Source organism: Chiloscyllium plagiosum, chromosome 21, assembly GCF_004010195.1.
Source record: "Chiloscyllium plagiosum isolate BGI_BamShark_2017 chromosome 21, ASM401019v2, whole genome shotgun sequence".
Lineage (NCBI taxonomy): Eukaryota > Metazoa > Chordata > Chondrichthyes > Orectolobiformes > Hemiscylliidae > Chiloscyllium > Chiloscyllium plagiosum.
Window position 1 is genome coordinate 32,630,841 of NC_057730.1, and position 20,280 is coordinate 32,651,120.

The 20,280-nt window shown below is 40.9% G+C and overlaps 2 protein-coding genes across 12 annotated transcripts in view; one reads left to right on the top strand and one right to left on the bottom strand.

Annotated features, from left to right (window-relative positions):
• The first annotated feature begins 3,775 nt into the window (after positions 1-3,775).
• si:ch211-14k19.8 lies at positions 3,776-15,514 on the top strand. Its single transcript, XM_043711721.1, has 4 exons — positions 3,776-3,966; positions 10,512-10,733; positions 12,642-12,795; positions 15,384-15,514. The coding sequence occupies exons 1-4, from the start codon at positions 3,788-3,790 to the stop codon at positions 15,456-15,458; spliced, it is 630 nt and encodes a 209-aa protein (XP_043567656.1). The 5' UTR covers positions 3,776-3,787; the 3' UTR covers positions 15,459-15,514.
• Positions 15,515-15,869: 355 nt separating this feature from the next.
• LOC122560728 (trinucleotide repeat-containing gene 6A protein-like) overlaps positions 15,870-20,280 on the bottom strand; it is a 171,121-nt gene continuing 166,710 nt past the window's right edge. For all 11 annotated transcript variants that reach the window (XM_043711720.1, XM_043711719.1, XM_043711710.1 and 8 more), the window contains one exon: positions 15,870-17,898. In XM_043711720.1, the coding sequence (XP_043567655.1) occupies positions 17,526-17,898 (373 nt within the window). In that variant the 3' untranslated portion in view covers positions 15,870-17,525. The remainder of the gene's footprint in view (positions 17,899-20,280) is intronic.

A 20,280-nucleotide genomic window follows, 5' to 3' on the forward strand; every position in this document is an offset into this window, starting at 1 on the left:
TAGTATTAAATTAGAGAGGGTTCAGAAAAGATTTACCAGGATATTGCTGGGACTGGAGGGTTTGAGTTATAAGGTGAAACTGGATATAATGGGACATTTTTCACTGGAATATAGGCAGTTGATGGGTGACCTGATAGAAGTTTATAAAATCATGAGGGGCATAAATAAGGTGAATAGCAAAGTTTTTTTTTCCCTGGAGTAGGGGAGTTCAAAGCAAGGGGGCATATTTTTAAGGTGAGAGGAGAAAGATTTAAAAGGGACCCGAGGGGCAACCTTTTCACCTAGAGGATGGTTCATATGTGGTATGAACTGGAAGAGGAAGTGATGGATCCAGGTACAATTATAGCATTTAAAAGGCATTTGGATAAGTACATGAACCAGAAAGGTTTGGAGGGATATGGAGCAAACAGAGGCAAGAGAGACTAAGTTTAGTTTGGGAAACTTGGTTGGCATGGATGAGTTGGACTGAAGGGCCTGTTTCTGTGATGTATGACTGTAAATTGTCTTGTAGTCCAGGATTGTGCAGGCTAAGTGGGTTAGCTATGGTAAATGTAGGGGCATGAAGATAGGGTGGAGGGGTGGAATGCTGTTCAGAGGGTCAGACTTGGGCTAAAGGCCTCTTTCCGCAATGTAGGGAATATGTGATACATGACCTAGCTTTGGCATAGGGAGTACAATTTAAAATTTGCAGACAATACAAAACTTGGCATTGTTGTCTGTCTGCATACTCCTGAAGTCTGCGATTAACTTCACTATTCATAACATTGCTAATTTATGCATGAACGTGAAAGTGCAGCTTAAGGTGGTTAAATGACGTCCTTTGAGAGAAAGAACATGGCAGGCATGTAAGGGTGCATATTGAGCAATTCCTAATGGTTGCAAATCAGCTGACAAGACAGCTGTATAAGTGTATGGGAAACTTGGCTGGCTTTATAGGGTCATTCGAAAGAAAAATAAAGACATCATTCCAAATCTTTCTAGGTTTTGGAAGAGGCTGTACAGGCTGGGGCTGTTTTCCCTAGAGCGTCAGAGGCTGAGGGGTGACCTTATAGAGGTTTATAAAATCATGAGGGGCATGGTTAGGATAAATAGACAAGGTCTTTCCCCTCGAGTGGGAGAGTCCAGAACGAGAGGGCATAGGTTTAGGGTGAGAGGGAAAAGATATAAAAGAAACCTAAGGGACAACCTTTTCACACAGAGGGTGGTACGGGTATGGAATGAACTGCCAGAGGATGTGGTGGAGGCTGGTACAATTGCAACATTTAAAAGGCATCTGGATGGATATATGAATAGGAAGGGTTTAGAGGGATATGGGCCAAGTGCTGGCAAATGGGACTGGATTATTTTAGGCTATCTGGTTGGCATGGGTGAGTTGGACCAAAGGGCCTGATTCCATGCTGTACATCTCTAAGACTCTAAATCATTGATTAGGCCTCAGCTCGAGTATAGTGTAACATTCTGGGCATTACAGTTTAGAAAGCATGTCAAGACCTGAGAGAGAAGGTTTATCTGGATGATACCAGAGATGAGGTACTTCAGTTATGGGGAGAGTTTGGAGAAGGTGGCATTGTTTTCCATTGAGCAGATTAGATTTATAGGGGAGACCCAATAGAGGGTTAATAGAGGGAGGAAGGGAAATGGTTTAATGTGGTTACCACATAGATGGTGTTACCAAATAGCACTTACTCATCAATATCCTGCTCAATATTGCTCAGTTTGGTTCTCCAGGATCACTTGGCCCAAATCCTCACTACGATCTTGGTCCAGAGGTGAGATGGGTGTAACTGCTTTTAACACCAAGGCTAGAATTGAATTAAATGTACATCAAATAAGCCAAATAAAATTCAAGTCAACAGGAATGAGGGAAACCATTCGATCGACTGATGCCCTAACTAGTATAAAGGAACGTGGTTGTGGTTGTGGTTGTAATTGTGATTATGATTGTGGTTGTAGTTATGATTGTGGTTGTGGAGGCCAATCGTTCTCAGCCCACCAGCTGTACAAAAAGGTTCTCAGGGCAGTCGTCTTGGCTCGAAATATTTCTCATCTCTTTCAGGAAACATGTACCTTCCAAGTGAGAATATCTCTGAATATTGCACAATTTTGAGTTCTATTTACAACTCCTCAGATAATGTGGCAATCTGTGATATTACTATCTGGACAACATCAGGCTTGGGCTGATGAGTGACAAGTAGCATTCACAACATACAAAAGCTAGGAAATGACATCTCCAACTAGAGATAGCCCAGCCAGCTATTGTTGGCACCTAATTACCATGTTGACATTACCGTCGTCAAATCCCCCACAATCAAGATCACAATTAATGAGCCATTCACATTACCTGTACCACAGTAACCAGATTTAGAACAGAATAGAATAGCCTTTATTTTCATGTGCACTCAAATGATTGCTGTGAAAAGTTTGTAATGTCGCTACTTTGGCACCATCTTTGGTACAGACTACCTAGGTACAGATATGATTTGGACGTGCTGGTGTTGGACTGGGGTGTACAAAGGTAAAAATCACACAACACCAGGTTATAGTCCAACAGGTTTATTTGGAAGCACTAGCTTTTGGAACACTGCTCCTTCATCAGGTGGTTGATGAAGGAGCGGCGCTCCGAAAGCTAGTGCTTCCAAATAAGCCTGTTGGACTATAACCTGGTGTTGTGTGATTTTAACTAGGTACAGATATTTTGTGTTGGTTACAGAATTGAAAGGGTAAAAAGATAGTCTAGCATAGGAATACAACGTTTTAAAAAGTACTTGAATTATTCAAAGTCCAGATGAGAATAAAAAGTATCTTTCAAAAATACTAAAGTTACAGTCCTTTTCACTGAGTCTGTGTCCAATGGACTTCAGAACACGAGGCCTCACTGCCTCCCGCTCCTGGCTCCGGCCTGCAACTCACCTCCAGGACTTGGATTGCCTCCTGTCCCGGGACTCGCCTCCGGGACTGGTCTCCCAGGCCCACCCGGGCTCAGATTCAGAATAATGTCTTTGTTTTTCGATCCAATGATCCTACAAAGCCAGCCAATATATATACAATAGCTACAAGAATAGGTCAGAGGCTGGAAATTCTCTAGTGAGTGCTTCATTCCTGATTCCCCAAAATCTGTTTACCGAAAAGGCAAATTTCAGCTGGAACACACCCTGCTTGCTGCACCTCCGACAACACCAGATCAAAGCAGTTTATTTGGTTACAATACCATCCATGACTTTAAACATTTACTCCCTCCAGTACAAGCACAATATAACTGTCCTGTGTACCATTTGCAAGATGCACTGCAGCAACTCGCACAACTTTTCAACAGCACCTTCAAGTGTCCTGACTGCTAGAAGGACAAGGGCAGCATGTGGATGGAACAGCATTAATATACCATCATTCCTTTTGGGACATAATTCTGCAATCGCCTACCACCACCTCATCAAGGCAATTAGTGGTGGGGACAAAAGGCTGGCTTCGTCAAATCTCATTAACAAATATTTTTGAGAAAAATTGGCAAAAGAACTTGAGAAGAAATTTTTCACAGGTTGTTATGAAATGGAATGTAATATCTGAAAGGGTGATAGAAACAGTTTTGAAAGAACTTTCAAATAAGGACATTTGAAAACTAATTTGGGGGATTCAAGGGAAATGCTTTGTGAGACTTAGTAGGAAAGCCTTTTCAGAGCTGGCGCAAGCAAGATGGACTGAAGTAGTTTACTTTTGTTAGCTATTGCTATAAGAATCCATGAAGCCACCTATATGAAGAATAATTACACTTTATTGCAGGTGCCCTGTTGGCATGGATTACTGGTTCATGGGTCCCAGATGTGACCACAGGATGACTCGGCAGAGCTTGATTGGAATAGTGTTTGGTGTCATACTCAGTGTCCTGTTGGTCATGACAGCTGTTGCAGTCGTCGTCCTGAGGAGGTTCAAGATCTTGTTGATTGAAGCTAAAATCGATCAGACAAAGAGCAGGTAAACTATTGCCTTTTGCAGTTGGTCTCACATCTGTAAGGTGAGTTTGCACCAATTTTTGAGACGGGTGTGTGGCTTATGGTGGGATGGGATGTGCAGAGAGATCTGTGACCAACCTCTGGGTTCAAAAATCCATATTTGTTAGATGGGGTCTGTCAGGCTGAATACAGAGGAATCACGATTAACTGGCATTCGATTAACCGAATTTCAGGTTATCCGAACAAGATCGCAAGGTCCTGAAGCTTGACTAACTACGTTATCCGGCACTTGATTATTCGGCATTTGATTAACTGCACAAAATACTCCCTGCCCGTGTCCTTCGGATAATGGAGGTTCCTCTGTATTCTGTGTTATAAATACTGTTCACACATTTTAACAGGGACTGCCATGATATGCACTAATTCATGAGAGCAGGGATGTAATTTCGATCCATGGACCTCCCCAAGACCATGGTATTACCCAAGTGACTCCTGTAGGCAACTCTCTTAACTACTGCTCTCAAAACTATGCTCTCAGCATATAGGATGATTCCCTGATGATCTTACTTCCTCTGGTTTGAAACACTGCCAGCTAAAACATCTCTGAGATCAAAGGTAATGAATTTAATTAGCATAGAAATTAAATCAAAAACCATGTTAAAATGGAGAGGTAGCTATATGGGATCTCTGAGTATGAAAAAATGACAATAATAGGAAACATACAGCAAGCATTCATTAATCATTAGGATCTGACCTGCTTCTTGCTGGAGCATAGACAGGTCTGATTTATAAGGTGTGAGAACTGCTTCATCTGCTGCACCTCTGAAGGTTAATTTGAACCAACATGTTGTGCAAATTGCTTCATTAATATGCATGGTTTATTGGCCTTTCTGCCTCGTGGCTATATCCTTGTTAGTTTGTGCTGTTCAGACAGATTTAAAGAACTGGGTTTTCTAAATAGATTTATTCTTTGTCAAATTACCTCATACCACAAGAAGCAGCAGCATAAAGGATACAAGACACTGCCTTCCTACTGTTCCTATTCTTCTCCCTGTTTGTCGTTTCCCAACTCTGTCAGATCCTGTCTTTCTTCCTCACTATATTCCTCATTACACCTTATGAGGCCATTCATCCTGACTTCTTCATGCTGGCTGCCTTTAAGAAAATCTCACCTAGTCCTCTTCCATTGCCCTTATCTCAAAGATTTGCATTATATTTTCAGGTGCATCTCTAATTTATTTCTGAAAGCCACAGACTGTGACATTAAATTTCCATATGCTAACCACTCACTGCCTAATACTACTTCCTCATGTCAATTGTTTTTGTCACCAGTCAGCTTAAATTGGTATGCTACCTATAGCAACAGTTTCTATTTTAGTCTTTGAACACCTCTATCAAATCTTCTCTTAACCTTCTTTTCTCAAAGGAATAAAACCATTGCTTCTCCAATATATCCACCAAACCGTATCCCTGAAACCACTGGCAGAACGTTTCTTTCCACCCTCTCTAAAGACTTCACACCCTACCTAAAGTGTCCATAATTGGAAGTGTCATTCCAGCTGAGGCTGAGCCCTGTGTTTTATAAAGATTAATCTGAACTTCCTTGCTTTTGTAATTGATGCCTGTACTTATAAAATCCAGGATTCTGTACGCCTTTTCAAACACTTCTTCAACCTGCCCTGCCACTTGCAATGGTTTGAATGCATATACATTGAATTACACAGACCTCTTTTCTTCCTACCTAAATGTAACACCTCACACCTCTCTGTGTTAAGTTTCATCTGCCACATGTCTGCCCACTCCACTCAGTGCGAATTGAGATGGAATGGGCTCCAGAGAGCTCAACACTCCACACAGAAAGCATGAAGATTCCAAGTTCTATCTCCGCTATCTCAGTCAGGGAATAAGAATTAGACTTTTCTATGACTTATTTGGATGAGGGCGGGGGAGAGGAGCAGACAGTGGGGAGAAGAACCAGGAATTATGGATGAATATTCATGAACAGAAAAAGAATCCGAAAGACTGCAGCTGAGTTACAGAGAGTACACATGGGTTAATAACAAGTACACAAGCTCTGCCGGGGATAATGACCAGGGTTCCTCCTGACTCAAGCATTTCTTCATCTCCTTCTTTCCTGAGCAACATTTCCTCAGCTGCTAGTCTCAAACCTTTGGTTTTAGTTATGACGCCCAGCATTGCATTACTGAGAGCTGGAGGAATTCCACGCCTGCCCTAGAAATAGGTTAGGTAAAAACAATGACTGCAGATGCTGGAAACCAGATTCTGGATCAGTGGTGCTGGAAGAGCACAGCAATTCAGGCAGTATCCGAGGACAGGCAAAATCGACGTTTCGGGCAAAAGCCCTTCGTGGCAATCTAGTCTTTGATCCCAACCTCCTTTCTTGCTCTTCTTCCCCACTTCTACTCTGTCCCTTGCCTTGTCCTATCATCTCCATTCCTTCCTTTCACTGACCCCCACCCCTCTCCTCTTCTTCTGGCAGTGTCATAAATAGATGAAAGAATAGATCTTTCAGCTGCTGACTCATTTTCAACATTTTCTGAATCTCTCCAACTCTGCTTTCCATTGCTATAGATGTCAACATGCTGAGGAAAGTTTCCTAGGTCCTGGCCACTGTCCAGTACTCTGTACAAATGGCTGATGAATATTGGGTAAACTTGAGACAGTGAAATTACCCATGTACACAATGAGTTCAGCTACAAATATATTAGGTGACAGGACTTTATCACAAGATGGTTGTATCCTGTTTATTTTGAAGTGTGAACAAACATACAAGGAGCAGAGTGGCACGGTGGCTCAGTGCCAGAGACCCCAGATTTGATTCCACCCTCGGATGACTGTCTGTGTGGAGTTTGCACGTTCTCCCAGTATCCGCGTGGGTTTCCTTCGGGTGCTCTTATTTTCTCGCACGGACCTAAGATGTGCAGGTGAGGTGAATTGGCCATGCTAAATTGCCCATAGTGTGTGGAGATGTGCAGGTTAGGTGGATTATCTATGGGAAATGCCAGGTTACAGGAATAGATTGGGGCAGGCTGGATCTGTGTTGGATGTTCTTTAGAGGGTCGGTGTGAACTTGATGGGCCAAATGGCCTGTTTCCACACTGTAGAGATTCTATGATGATTCAATGAGTGAGTAATTCAGCCCTTTGAACCCGTTCTCCTGTTCAATAAGGTAATGACTGATCTGATTGTGACCTCAAAACTATGTTCCTGCCTGATACCCTGCCACACCCCATGCTTAGAATCTATCTACCTCTGCCTTAAACAAATTCAAGGACTGATCTTCCACCATCTTTCAGGAAAAGACTTGCAAAGACTCTGAGATAAAAGATGTTGCCTGATCTCTCTTTCAAATGGGTGATCCCTAATTTGTAAACAGTAACCCCTAGTTCTAGGTTATCCTGTAAGAGGAACATCCTCTCCCCATTTACCCTGTCAATACTAATCAAAGCACTTCTTATGAGTGTGTATAAGTTGAGATCCCAATACCAATCCCTATGGCACATGACTCACTACATCTTATCAACCTAAAAAATATTTATGCACACTGTCTGCTTTCTATTGGCCAGCCAATCCTCTATGTCTACATCGATACCAATATTTTATCCCCTCCACCAAGAGCATTTATTTTCCACAATAGCCTTTGCCACTTTATTTATTGCCTTCTGGAAGTCTAAATTTGTACATGAATCTCTCCTCTTTATCCACAGTATATAGCACCATCTTAAATAATTCTAATCGATTGATTAAACATGATTTCCTTTTCACAAAACCTGCTGACTCTGCTGGATTACCTTGATCTAAGTGCCTTGTTTTAAACTTTATTATTAGCTTCTAACATTTTCCCCAATGTCAGATAAGCTAACTGGCCCAGCAGTTTCCTGCTTTTTGTCCCCCTCCCTTTTTTGGTAAAGGTATTACATTTGCAACTTACAATAGGACTGTCCTTGAATCAAGGAAATTTTTGAAAATTAAAACCAATGCACCAATTATCTCACTAGCCATTTATTTTATGACCTAGGATAAAGCTCACTAGGACCTAGGCACTTGTCAGCCTATATTTCCAACAACTTACTCAGTACCATTTCTTCAGTGCTTGTGATTTTCTCATGTTCCTCCCTCACTTCTATTCCCTGAGTTATTCCTGCTTCTGGGATGTTACTTTTGTCCTCTATAGTGAAGACCAATGTAAAAGATCTGTTCACTTAATCTGATCTTTCCTTATTTTATATTATTAGTTCTCTCGTCTCACTTTCTGTAGAACTAACACTCAGTTTGCTAACTTTTAAAAATATTTGTAAAAACACTGTATTTATATTTCTGGCCAGCTTTGTCTCGTACTGCAGTGTTTCCCACTTGTTTTTTGGTTGTTCTTTGCTGTTTCTTATATTCTACCCAAAATCTTGACCCGTCTTTGCACTGCTATATGGCTTTTCTTTTAATTTGGTATCTTTAACATTTCTCATTAACAATGAATGGACCTGTTCCTTGAAATATTTCTTACGCAATGGATAATTTGAAAAAGTACTACAAAATATTCCCTAACATTTCTGTCTGTCGATCTATGCTTTAACCTCATTTACTTCCTTATCTTAGTTGAGCCAACTCTGTTTTCATGCTATCATTATTGCCCTGATAGAGATATTTTAAAAGTGCTTTGGATCCACTCCCCTCTCTCTCAAATAGAATGTAAAATTCAATCCATAGTACAGTTGTTGTTAGCACCGCCAACTACATTCTAGTTTTATGAATTTAGGTCATCCCTCTCTATTGTATTCATACCATAATTAACTAACAGAGCTATCCTGCCTCCTTTTTCTAGTTCAATGTACTGCACCCTTCAAGATTCAGGTTCCATTCCATATCGTTCTGCACCTATGTCTCTGTAATAGCTATCAGGTTATACTGATTTTTTTTATTTGCTTTTAGTTCATATGTTTTGTTTAGGAAGCTATGTGCATTCAAAGACAGAACCTTTAGTTTTAACCTTTTATTCCTTTTGTAAATTCCAGTCTTAGTGTTGGTTAGTCTTAGTCTGTTTATCATTTCCTGTATCAATATCACTCCCTTTAGCCTGGATGCATTACTCTGATTATCCATGTAAACCAAATTTAATCTCATGTTCTCACTATTTAATTTAAAATCCCCTCATGAAAACCTCTCTAATTGATGTGGGTGGCATCCCACATTTGGCTACATTGTTCTCGGCTCAGTCAAGTTCAGTTCTGCCACAGCTATGTCCCAATTGTTAAAACAAGTGTGAGATTTGACAATTCTATCAGGCTTCCGTCACCACATATTCTCAAATCTGAAATAAGATTAGCTTGGGACGGAGGCCCAATATTGGGGAGACAGGCCGCCTACTTGCGGAGCGATTCAGAGAGCACCTCTGGGCCACCCGAGTCTTAGTGTTGGTTAGTCTTAGTCTGTTTATCATTTCCTGTATCAATATCACTCCCTTTAGCCTGGATGCATTACTCTGATTATCCATGTAAACCAAATTTAATCCCATGTTCTCACTATTTAATTTAAAATCCCCTCATGAAAACCTCTCTAATTGATGTGGGTGGCATCCCACATTTGGCTACATTGTTCTCGGCTCAGTCAAGTTCAGTTCTGCCACAGCTATGTCCCAATTGTTAAAACAAGTGTGAGATTTGACAATTCTATCAGGTTTCCGTCACCACATATTCTCAAATCTGAAATAAGATTAGCTTGGGACGTTGTCATTTAACAATGCTATTTTACAGCTGAGCAGAGTAGTTATGTATAAATTAAGGTGTGTTGGTGGAAATGAATATTTATTTCAAGTTATGCAGCTGCTGAAACTCTACAAGTCCTTTAAGATAGTAAAAATTCAACAATAAAAAGGAAAATTTAAGACAAAGAAGCCCCAGAGAGTTGGAGAGAAACAAAGACATGCACAGCAGCACCAGATCAAACCAACATCATATCCTTTGGATGACAGTGCAGTGGGAGTGTGTACACATTTATTTATTAAATTTATGTAGGAGTCTGCCTGGCTGTGTTGTTCAGAATAATGGCCTGAGCTATCTGATTCTCAGTTTTGCTGAGATTTATTTGGAACCGGTCTCCATGCCCTATTCCAAGAATTGAAGGCAAAGACACAAACTGTCATGAATATGGCTCAGCATTTATATGAACATGAACAGAGAATGAGCCAAGGACCCACCTTCAGGCAGAACAATGAGTAATTTGAGATACACGCATTTAAGATCTATCTGAGTCATTGTCTCAGTGTCAATGTATTTTTTTTTCAGTTTTTCCTCTTCTCCCTCTGAAACCAGTCAGAAAGAGAAAAAGGTCCTTGGAGGTTACAATTATAATTCCATACTAAAAATTATCTGTGATCCAATTCTCTCTCATAATAGCATCTGCGACTCAGGACTGATTTGTAGGCAGAAACATAGTTTGAACTGTCTGGTATGACAGGGTACAGTTGAACAGTTTCAACCCAAGTACTGAATAACCTCACTCAGTACAGTTTAGGGAAGGAATGTTGTAACCTTTGTAATTTTCCCTCTCCAGTTACAAGCGCTTCAGTCAGTTTGATGATTTCTCCAGTCAATACCACTCACAGTCCTGGCTCAACTACTCAGTCAGTTCTTTGAACAATCCTGGCTTCAGTAATTCTGATGAACTAGTCCACCTGCAGATGTTGGACAGCAGTTACCATTCTTGTCATGAGGAGTCTCTGACTGGTATCTACAGCAGCTGGAGGACAACTCCACATGGTCACTTCAGGCACAGGTAAAGATCAGTAGAAAGAAAACAATTCTGCCATTCCTTATTTTAAATTTAAGGTAAATACTCAGATTCAAGCCCAGACTGCTGTGTCAAAGTCACACTCTGGTGCCCTGATTCTCCAAAAATAAAGACAGACAGATGTATGTTTTTATACTGGGCCTTTCACAACTCAGGACATTCCAAGATGCTTCACAACAGAAATACATTTGAAATGTAGTTAATTTTAATGTAGAAAAGGTAGACTAAATGTTTCATTCATCTTTCGTGAGATGTGGGGATTTCTGGTAAGGCCAGCATTAGTCTCCTTTAGTTGCCTCAAACTGAATGGCCATTTTGGAGCACAATTTAGAGCCAATCACTTTGTTATGGGTCTCAAGTCACAAGGTGGCCAGACCAGGTAAGGATGAGATTCCCTTCCCCAGATGTTGTTTTTACAACAATAGTTGCATTGTCACCTTCATTTATTATTTGAATTTAAATCACATCAGCTGCCCAACCCCTACCACCTCCAAGTGCATTCACTCAGGTCTCTATTACTAGTTTGTTGATATTGCCAATGAACATTACTTGATGTCAAACCTAGCACAAAGGTAGTTGTGGATGTCAATGATCTCAGCAGGAGTTCGACAGGGTCGTGTCCTCAGCCCAAACATCTTCATGTGAAGGAGGGAAGATTACTGGTGATGCAGCTGGTCAGAAGTGGGATTTGCTAATAGAGATGTTAAAAATTGTACCATGTTCCAACACCAAACATATCAAAGCAGCTTGTGTTCATATACAGCAAAAACTGGACATCATCCAGACTTGGGCTGACACGGAACAAGTAACATTTACATCCCACAGTGTGGGGCAATGATCAACTAAAATTCTGTCTTGTTAAAGTGGTTGACAGAAAAATATTGCCTCAGTAATAGAAATAACACCACTGCTCATCTTTAATACAACATATCATAGTTTATTCACCTGACAACATTTCCAACAGTACAACACTTCCTTAGTTAGCACTGGAGCATCACTTGGAATTGAATTCAAAGTCTTATGGCTCAGAAGCTAAACTGTGAGCCCTATACAGAGTCCTACCCCTCTTAAATGCCACAGTGTAGCCTCGTAGGTGGATTCCTGAAATTGGGCCCTTCAAATGCTTATGACTTAACATAAAAAAAAGTTTTTATGGTCAACAATCAGGACTATGACAACGTCCGGGTCAATTTTGAAGTTGTTTCCAAAATACAGTTAACTGGTCGATTTGGGAAGATTGGATATTATTTCAGCACTTGTGGCAGAATGAGATTTAGATGGTGATCAGGGGTGGGGGACAAAAAGTGTTTCCTCACCTCAGCAGACCAGCCCATGCAGTCTCTTCAGTATTATCAAAGGAACCAAAGTTGCTTGTTGTTTTAACCTTTATTTTATTAAGCCCCTTGAGAGCAGAGTGCAGTTACACAGATTTCACTAAATAATTGTCAGTTCCACCCACTTAACCTTATTAAAATAAACACGACAATGGCAGGGAGGACCAATGACTTATGATGGACAGTCTCCGCTGCAATCTACACAACCTAAACTCTCAGCAAATGGTTACTCCCTACTCAACTTTTTTGTGAGATGAGGCCCAACCCAAGCTAAGACCAGACTCCATGAAGCCTTAGTGGTTAGGGAATAAATAGGGGAGGTATAAAGGATTGAGAGATGTGGGGAAGGAACAGAGGGAGTTGTTACAGAAAGTCAGCCCACATTTCCATACCTGATCACAGCTCCACTGGGAAATGTGCATAGAGACGTTAATGAAGGGGAGACGATAACCATTCAGAACCTGAGATACCCAACAACTAGCTGCTAGTTCAACTCGGACATTTCAGTAGTGCAGCGACTGATCATTCATAGTATTTGGTTTTTTTTTGATACTTTTAGTTTACAAAACAATTTGGACATCAGTATCAACAGCATCAATGAGCTTGCTGGGGACTCTGGGAAAGACAGTGATTTATCCATTTACAGCTGGCCTACAGATCCTCTCCAGTGGTCACCCTTTCCAATCTTGTACCAGCTGAGCAGGGACAAGCCTGTAAGTATCTCAGTTTGATTCAGTTCTTTCCCTATTTAATTCATTTGACATTACTCCTCATCAGCCTGGTTCCAGATCACCAGCAGGAATTGGTATCTACAAATGCTTTGGGATCTTTCCTTCCTGCAAGATGGTACCATGGAACCTACATAGACTTTAGTGCCCAATCTCCATGTCAGTGTACTTACTCAAATGCAAATACCACACACAAATCCAAAGCAGAAATTCATCAGTTCAAGAGAATGGACTGATCCTCCCCCACTGGAGTAAAATTATTTGTACAACTCAGAACCAGTGAGATGTGCTATGCAAATAATTGCTAAACAAACTACATGCTCAATCCCAATTTTCAACTTACTTTCATTCATGGAAAAGTCAATTATACCTTTTGCTAAAACATACATACTTAATGTGTGTGTGTATAAATGATTTGGATGTGAATATTGCTGATGACACCAAAATTGATGATGTAGTGAATAGCTAAAAAAGGTTACCTCAGAGTACAATGGGATCTTAATCAGATGGGTCAATAGGCTGAGGAGTGGTAAATAGTGTTTAGATGAGTGAGGTGCACTGCATTTTTGAAAGGCAAATCAGGGCAAGACTTATACACTTAATGGTTAGGTCCTGGGGAACATTGCCAAACAAAAAGACCTTAGTGTACAGGTTAATAGTTCCTTGAAAGAGTTGCAGGTAGATAGGATAGTGAAGGTAATGTTTGCTTTCTTCAGTGGCCAGTGCACTGTGTTAAAGAGTTGAGGGGTCATGGTGCAGCTGTACAGGATATTCGTGGGACCGCTTCTGCATGCGATTCTGGTTTCCCTACTATAGGAAGGATTTGTGAAAGTTGAAAGGGTGCAGAAAAGATTTAAGAATATTGCCAGGGTTGGAGGGCTTGAGCTCTCAATAGGGGCTGAGAGTGGCCTTTATAGAAGCTTATAAAATCATGAGGGGCATGGATAGAGTGAATAGACAATGTCTTTTCCCTGGGGTAGAGGAGTCCAAAACTGGAGCACATAGGTTTACAGTGAAAGGGGAAAGATTTAAAAGGGACCTCAAGGGGCAACTTCTTGTGGAGGATGTTGAGTGTTTGGAATGAGCTGCCAGAGGTAGTAGTGAAGGTTGGTACATTTAACAGGCATTTGGATGGGTATATTAATAGGAAGTAGGTGAAAGTGAGGACTGTAGATGTTGGAGATTAGAGTAGAGAGTGTGTGGTGCTGGAAAAGTACAGCAGGTCAGGCAGCACATGCCCAGCACCCCACACTCAACTTATACTTATCCCCTAAACATAAGAGAACTGGGCCATGGGCCAAACACAACTAGATTTATTTAGAATATCTGGTTGGCATGGATGAGTTGGACCGAAGGGTCTGTTTCCATGCTGCACATCTCTGAGTAGTACTGGGCAATGTGAAGTTGCTGATAAAATATTTGTTTAAAACTCTTTGATGTTGGCTGAATTGACCAGCTTGTTAAAATGACTATTTATCACCGGGAAGGTGGCATGACTAAGGGACATTGTTTGCCTGAACTGGACTCAAGCCAGGAAAAATAATTGGAGCAAAATCAAAGAATACAGTACAGAAGAGATCCTTCAGCCCTCAAGTCTGTACCACCAAAAATACACTACTACCTACCCAGTTCACTTTCCCACACTGAAACCTTAGCCTTGAACATTTGAAAAGGTTGAGGTTACCCACTTCAGTTACCCTCCCAGACTGTGCATTTCAAATATCTGTCACCACCCAGCTGCAAGTGCCTACTCTTGTTCTTGACCCTTCAATTAAAGAGAACAGCTGCCTTCTATCCACCCTATCCATGCCCCTCACAATCTTATACCTCTATCTGCTTTAAAGAAAGCAACCTGAGCATTTTCAGCCTCTCTTCTCAGCTGAAATGTTGGTAAATATCCTGTACGTCCCTAGTGTAATCATACCCTTCCTATGGTGTGGTTACCATATTCACACACTATTCCAGCTAGGGCCTAACCAAAGTTCTGTACAGCTTCCAACATGACCTTTCTGCCTCGACTCAAAGGAAGCATCACAAATGCCTTAACTTGCCTATTAACCTACCCTGACACCTTCAGGGATCTGTGGATAAGCACCATTGTTCTGCTAAGCCTCCTAGTGTCCTGTCATTCATTGGAAGAAATAACAACACAAAGGGAATACTCAAAGTCCATCACCTCACATTTACAGGGTTACATTCCATCTGCAACTTATCTGCCCAATCCATTTATATCCTTCTGCAACCTGAGACCTGTCAACCAGCCAAACTTTGTGTGATCTGCAAACTTGTCATTCTCCCCTCCACAACATTCTCAACCACATCATTCATGAATATCACAAATAAGGCACCAAACAGCTTTCTGCCATTAAGCTAATTTGGATCCATCTAAAAGAAAAAAGGGGGAAAATTAACCACAGGATAGCATAATTATAGAACAGAATTTAGGAGGAATTTCTTTACACTGTTGAGAATTTGAAATGAGAAAGATTGCATTATTCATTTGGTCTGAATGATTTTGTTTGTGCGCTGCAGATTCTACATACAACAAAAATCATTTGACTTCTTTGTTGCAGTTTACAGCTCAGAGACCTCGTTCATACTGTGAAGGAATGGAACTAGTAAGCTTGGAAAAAAACTGGACAGCATGAAAACATGAGAAAGTCATCCTTTTCCTGAAGGTCAGGAACGTTTTCCTCTACTTGGATTGAGAGCAGTACATGCATCACCAGATTATCTTTTTTCCATGTTATTGTACTGCCCCACGCAAAAACAATCAGCCTTCCACTTGGCTTTGGAGTTTTAACGTCACTCTGGAGAGTGCAAGCTTCCTGTGGAACCGGGTTACAACAGCAGATTAAAACAACATGCCATCTGCTAATTGCACTCTGACCTCAGACCTGTGCTGAACAACGAGCCCTTTTGCTTTGCAATATACAGGCGACAAGACAGTGTGTTGAGGGGTGCAAGCTGAAAGAACATGCAGAGCTTTGAACTTAGACTGAAATACTACAAAAGGAGACAACCATTGTACAGAAATAACAGAACTGAAGGGATATAAATGCTGAGCAGCCAAAAAAAGTCATGATTTATTAATATTTGAAGTAACTTCATAATTCAACACAACCAAATTATACATTTTACAATCACATTCTATTTGTAAACAGTTAAAAAGCCACTGACTTGTTTGCATCTTTCAACAGACAGTTATAATGAAGGCAATGAAATGGTGGCATTGTCTGCAGTGTTAAAATTGTGTCCTGGTTTCTCTGCTCTCTGTACAAGCACAAATGAATACATTTAGTGGCAAAAAACAAAACAAAAAAAGTGTAAAGTAATTTGTTTTCTGTAGGACTCTTATATGCAAATTTTTACATTAAAAACGCCCTCTTACAGATGAACGGTATGATTCTGTAAACCACCAGAGCTGGTTACAGTATGCATAGTTACAGATCTCAGCCAGTTTCTCTTTTTAAGTACAACAGTCATTGGACAGTCACAATAGCAAAATACATTTAGCCACTCAATAATGGGAATATAAAGGAGGGAAAAAATAAAATATATATACTACGACATATCACGTTCACTCACTATAAAAAGACAGCAATTTCAAAGCAATGACTGGAAACTCCAGCTTGAAGCAGTTTAACTTGGCAAAAAAAAAGTAACTTTTACAGAGCAGTTTAATTCAGTGCTAAAGTTGGGGATTTCCTACACAAATCTACCAGGAGTTTCTACTGTGTCAGAGGCGGGGAGGGGGGGAACTATTTCCTGAGAACCATGCTCTCTCTCGTTTCAGGATATAGAGGAATAGAAAAAAAAAGAACATGGTCAAAACACTGTTCAATATTCCCAGAGATAGAACATCTTCATCCGCAATTTTTTTTAATTTTTAATTTTTTTTTAATTTTTTTTTTTATTTTTATGAATGATGGAAGAGTAAACATTTCCCCTCGAAAGTCTGTAAACAAGAGGGCACGACCAGGGCACCTCCAAAAAAAAAATGAAAGCTCTATTGAAAGTGCTGTACCCTCCTGGCTTGCAGGGTGGGGTTGCAAGTCACAGCTGCTGCCCACAGTGTCACACTGTAGAGATTAAATTCTTTAGGTTTTCATTTTATCATATTAAAACGTTTTCAAAAGAAACAAGTTGGTGCAATACTTTTTGAAACTGCAAAGTCAGTATGATAACTTGACCTTGCTCTACAATACCACATTAAGTACATGTCAAGGCATATTAAAGAGCACACTTTGTCCGTTTTTTTCCTTGCTAAAAGAACATCCTTGAGTAAACATTTACACTTGAACTACCCTCTCCCCCCCCACCCCGCCCTATTGCCAATTGGACAGGGAGACAGTACTCAGTGCAGATTAACAGCTCACGCTCCCATCAGCCAACTCAAAGTTTTGGAATTTAAGGAACAAACATGATGAGTGCACACAAACTAGCTCATTTGAAGCAGTTTCTTTTCTTTTAAATGGATAGCACTATCTGGAAGTATAAATATATACTTTTCACATTTTTTTTTAACTATTGGCCTGCATGATTCAAGTATTAAAACTGATATGTTCTGGGCTAAAAGAAAGTGGAAATAAAGGTGCAGAACGGAACATTTCCACAGGTGACCCCTTTTTCCCCATTTCTCTCACGTTGTAGGTGAAAAGTCCGATTAGTGCTGCTTTTCATGTAGAGGTCACAGTTTGAGTCATGAGTAAAGTTCAGATGGACTCTCCACTTCCAAGGTGGTCAACAGGGAGGAAAGCATTGATGGGGGAGGGGCTGCCGATTCCCCGCGTGTCATTGCTGCTTGGGGTTCCCCACAGGCTTGTGGAATAATTGGGGGTACCCCAGAGTGAAGTGCCATGGAGGTCTCCACTACCTGTTCCAGACAACCCAGCACCATTCCAGTGATTGAGATCATTGCGATTTGAGAATGGGTGGGAACTTTCAATGGATGCGATACGGTTCTGGCTGGATCCCAGAGATTGCCAGCCCAGAGAGGGGGTCAGCGACTGGCCTTGTGCAAAGAAGCGATTAATCTCGTCTTCACTGGCAAACTCAGCAAGAATGGTAGTGTTCCCTAAAACACACCTGTAAGCCAAAGAGAAACAAAGTCAATTGCAGTTAACAATCTATCCTCATATAACAATTTGAAAGGTAAAAAAAAAACAAAACATGGGGACTAGGGGAAAAATATTGGATTTATTATTAAGCAGAGTTGAGTTTGGTTTGTAAAGATAGATTTTGAGATTGATTTTAAAGCTGGATAAAGTAGTAGATTATGGAATTTTTATCTCCTTGGTGTTGAGTTGAAGAAACTTAACCATGACAAATATGAGAGAGCACAAAGGTGGTCAAAGCATTACTAGAAGCCCAACAATATATCCTAGGGGAGACTGCAGAGTTTTGTGTATTGAAATGGGAAGAAAATTACTGGGAATGCGCTGCTTATGTTTAGACAGATAAGGCTGGAATCATGTTTGACTTTTTTCTGGAGGCAGTGGAGGAGTGAAAGGGAGAAGGTTATCACAATTAATCATGACGTGGCTGGATAATGCATAATAAAGAGGATTTATAGCATTAAGCTAGATGACTTGTGCGCTATGCAAAGATAGTTAGGCTGGAAAAGATTCAAGCAGGGATCTTCGTCAGAGATGTACAGACCTTGAAAGCAACACATCCAAAGGTCCAAGGTGGCACAGGGAATTTAGAGGCAATACAATGATTGGGGAGGACAGACAAGTTTTGGACTGGATCTGCAGGTGGTGAGGTTGCTGGCCTTGAAAGTGAAGGGAAACTGGTTTTGAAACGGACCGTGGAGAGAGAACTATTTATTATCAGGGACAGTCAGGCTAGTTTATAAATTTAGAAATCAAGATGGCACCAGAGCATGGCAACTCTTTGCGAGCTGTCCACAAATCATCTCTTTATAACTGTTCTACTCTTAAATCTCAACATCCTACTTTATTCCCTTATTGACTTAATGCCCATCCTTTGTTGGTTTCTAGAACTCTCCCATTTTCCAGGCTGTTCTATGCAACATGAGAAGCCTCTCCTTTTAATTTTATAATACCTTTAATTTATCTAATAAGGTACTCATGGATCTTTCTTGCTGAGTAACATACCACCACACTTACTTGTTCCTTTACCCAAACAAAATTAGTCAGTTTTCACCTCATTTCTATCAAACTGTCCTTTTCCTGTTTCAGATTTGAGCATACCACACTCAAACGGCATTAAAATTATATTCTTGTCACATTCTCAGTGTCCAGGGATGTGCAGGCTAGGTGGATTAGCCATGGGAAATGAAGAGTACAGGGGTACGGTAGGGAGGTGGGTCTGGGTGAGATGCTCTTTGGAGAGTCAGTGTGGATATGATGGGCTTCCACACTGTACAGAGGAATCTCGATTATCTGAATAAGATCTGTGGGAAGCTGGAGAAGTGATTGCCGGGTCTCTTGCTGAGAATATTTGTATCATCGATAGTCATAGGTGAGGTGCCGGAAGACTGGAGGTTGGCTAACGTGTTGCCACTGTTTAAGAAGGGTGGTAAGGACAAGCCAGGGAACTATAGACCAGTGAGTCTGACCTCGGTGGTGGGCAAGTTGCTGAAGGGAATCCTGAGGGACAGGATGGACATGTATTTGGAAAGGCAAGGACTGATTAGGGATAGTCAACATGGCTTTGTGCGTGGGAAATCATGTCTCACAAACTTGATTGAGTTTTTTGAAGAAGTAACAAAGAGAATTGATGAGGGCAGAGCAGTAGATGTGATCTATATGGACATCGGTAAGGCGTTCAACAAGGTTCCCCATGGGACACTGGGGAGCAAGGTTAGATCTCACGGAATATAGGGAGAATGAGCCATTTGGATACAGAAGTGGCTCAAAGGTAGAAGTCAGAGGGTGGTGGTGGAGGGTTGTTTTTCAGACTGGAGGCTTGTGACCAGTGGAGTGCCACAAGGATCCTCTACTTTTTGTCATTTACATAAAGATTTTGGATGCGAGCATAAGAGTTAGGGTTAGTAAGTTTGCAGATGACACCAAAGTTAGAGGTGTAGTGGACAGCGAAGAGGGCTACCTCAGATTGCAACAGGATCTTGACCAGATGGGCCAACAGGCTGAGAAGTGGCAAATGGAGTTTAATTCAGATAAATGCGAGGTGCTGCATTTTGGAAAGCAAATATTAGCAGAACTTATACACTTAATGGTAAGGTCCTAGGGAGTGTTGCTGAACAAAGAGACTTTGGAGTATAGGCTCATAGCTCCTTGAAAGTGGAGTCGCAGGTAGATAGGATAGTGAAGGCGATGCTTGGTACGCTCAGAGTATTGAGTATAGGAGTTGGGAGATCATGTTGCGGCTGTACAGGACATTGGTTAGGCCATTGTTGAAATATTGCGTGCAATTCTGGTCTCCTTCCTATTGGAAAGATGTTCTGAAATTTGAAAGGGTTCAGAAAAGATTTACAAGGAT

Coding starts and splice junctions, on each gene's coding strand:
- si:ch211-14k19.8 (XM_043711721.1), top strand. CDS start 3,788: ATGGATTACTGGTTCATGGGTCCCAGATGTGACCACAGGATGACTCGG. Junction 10,734..12,641: donor CATGGTCACTTCAGGCACAG/GTAAAGATCAGT, acceptor TGATACTTTTAG/TTTACAAAACAATTTGGACA. Junction 12,796..15,383: donor AGCTGAGCAGGGACAAGCCT/GTAAGTATCTCA, acceptor TCTTTGTTGCAG/TTTACAGCTCAGAGACCTCG.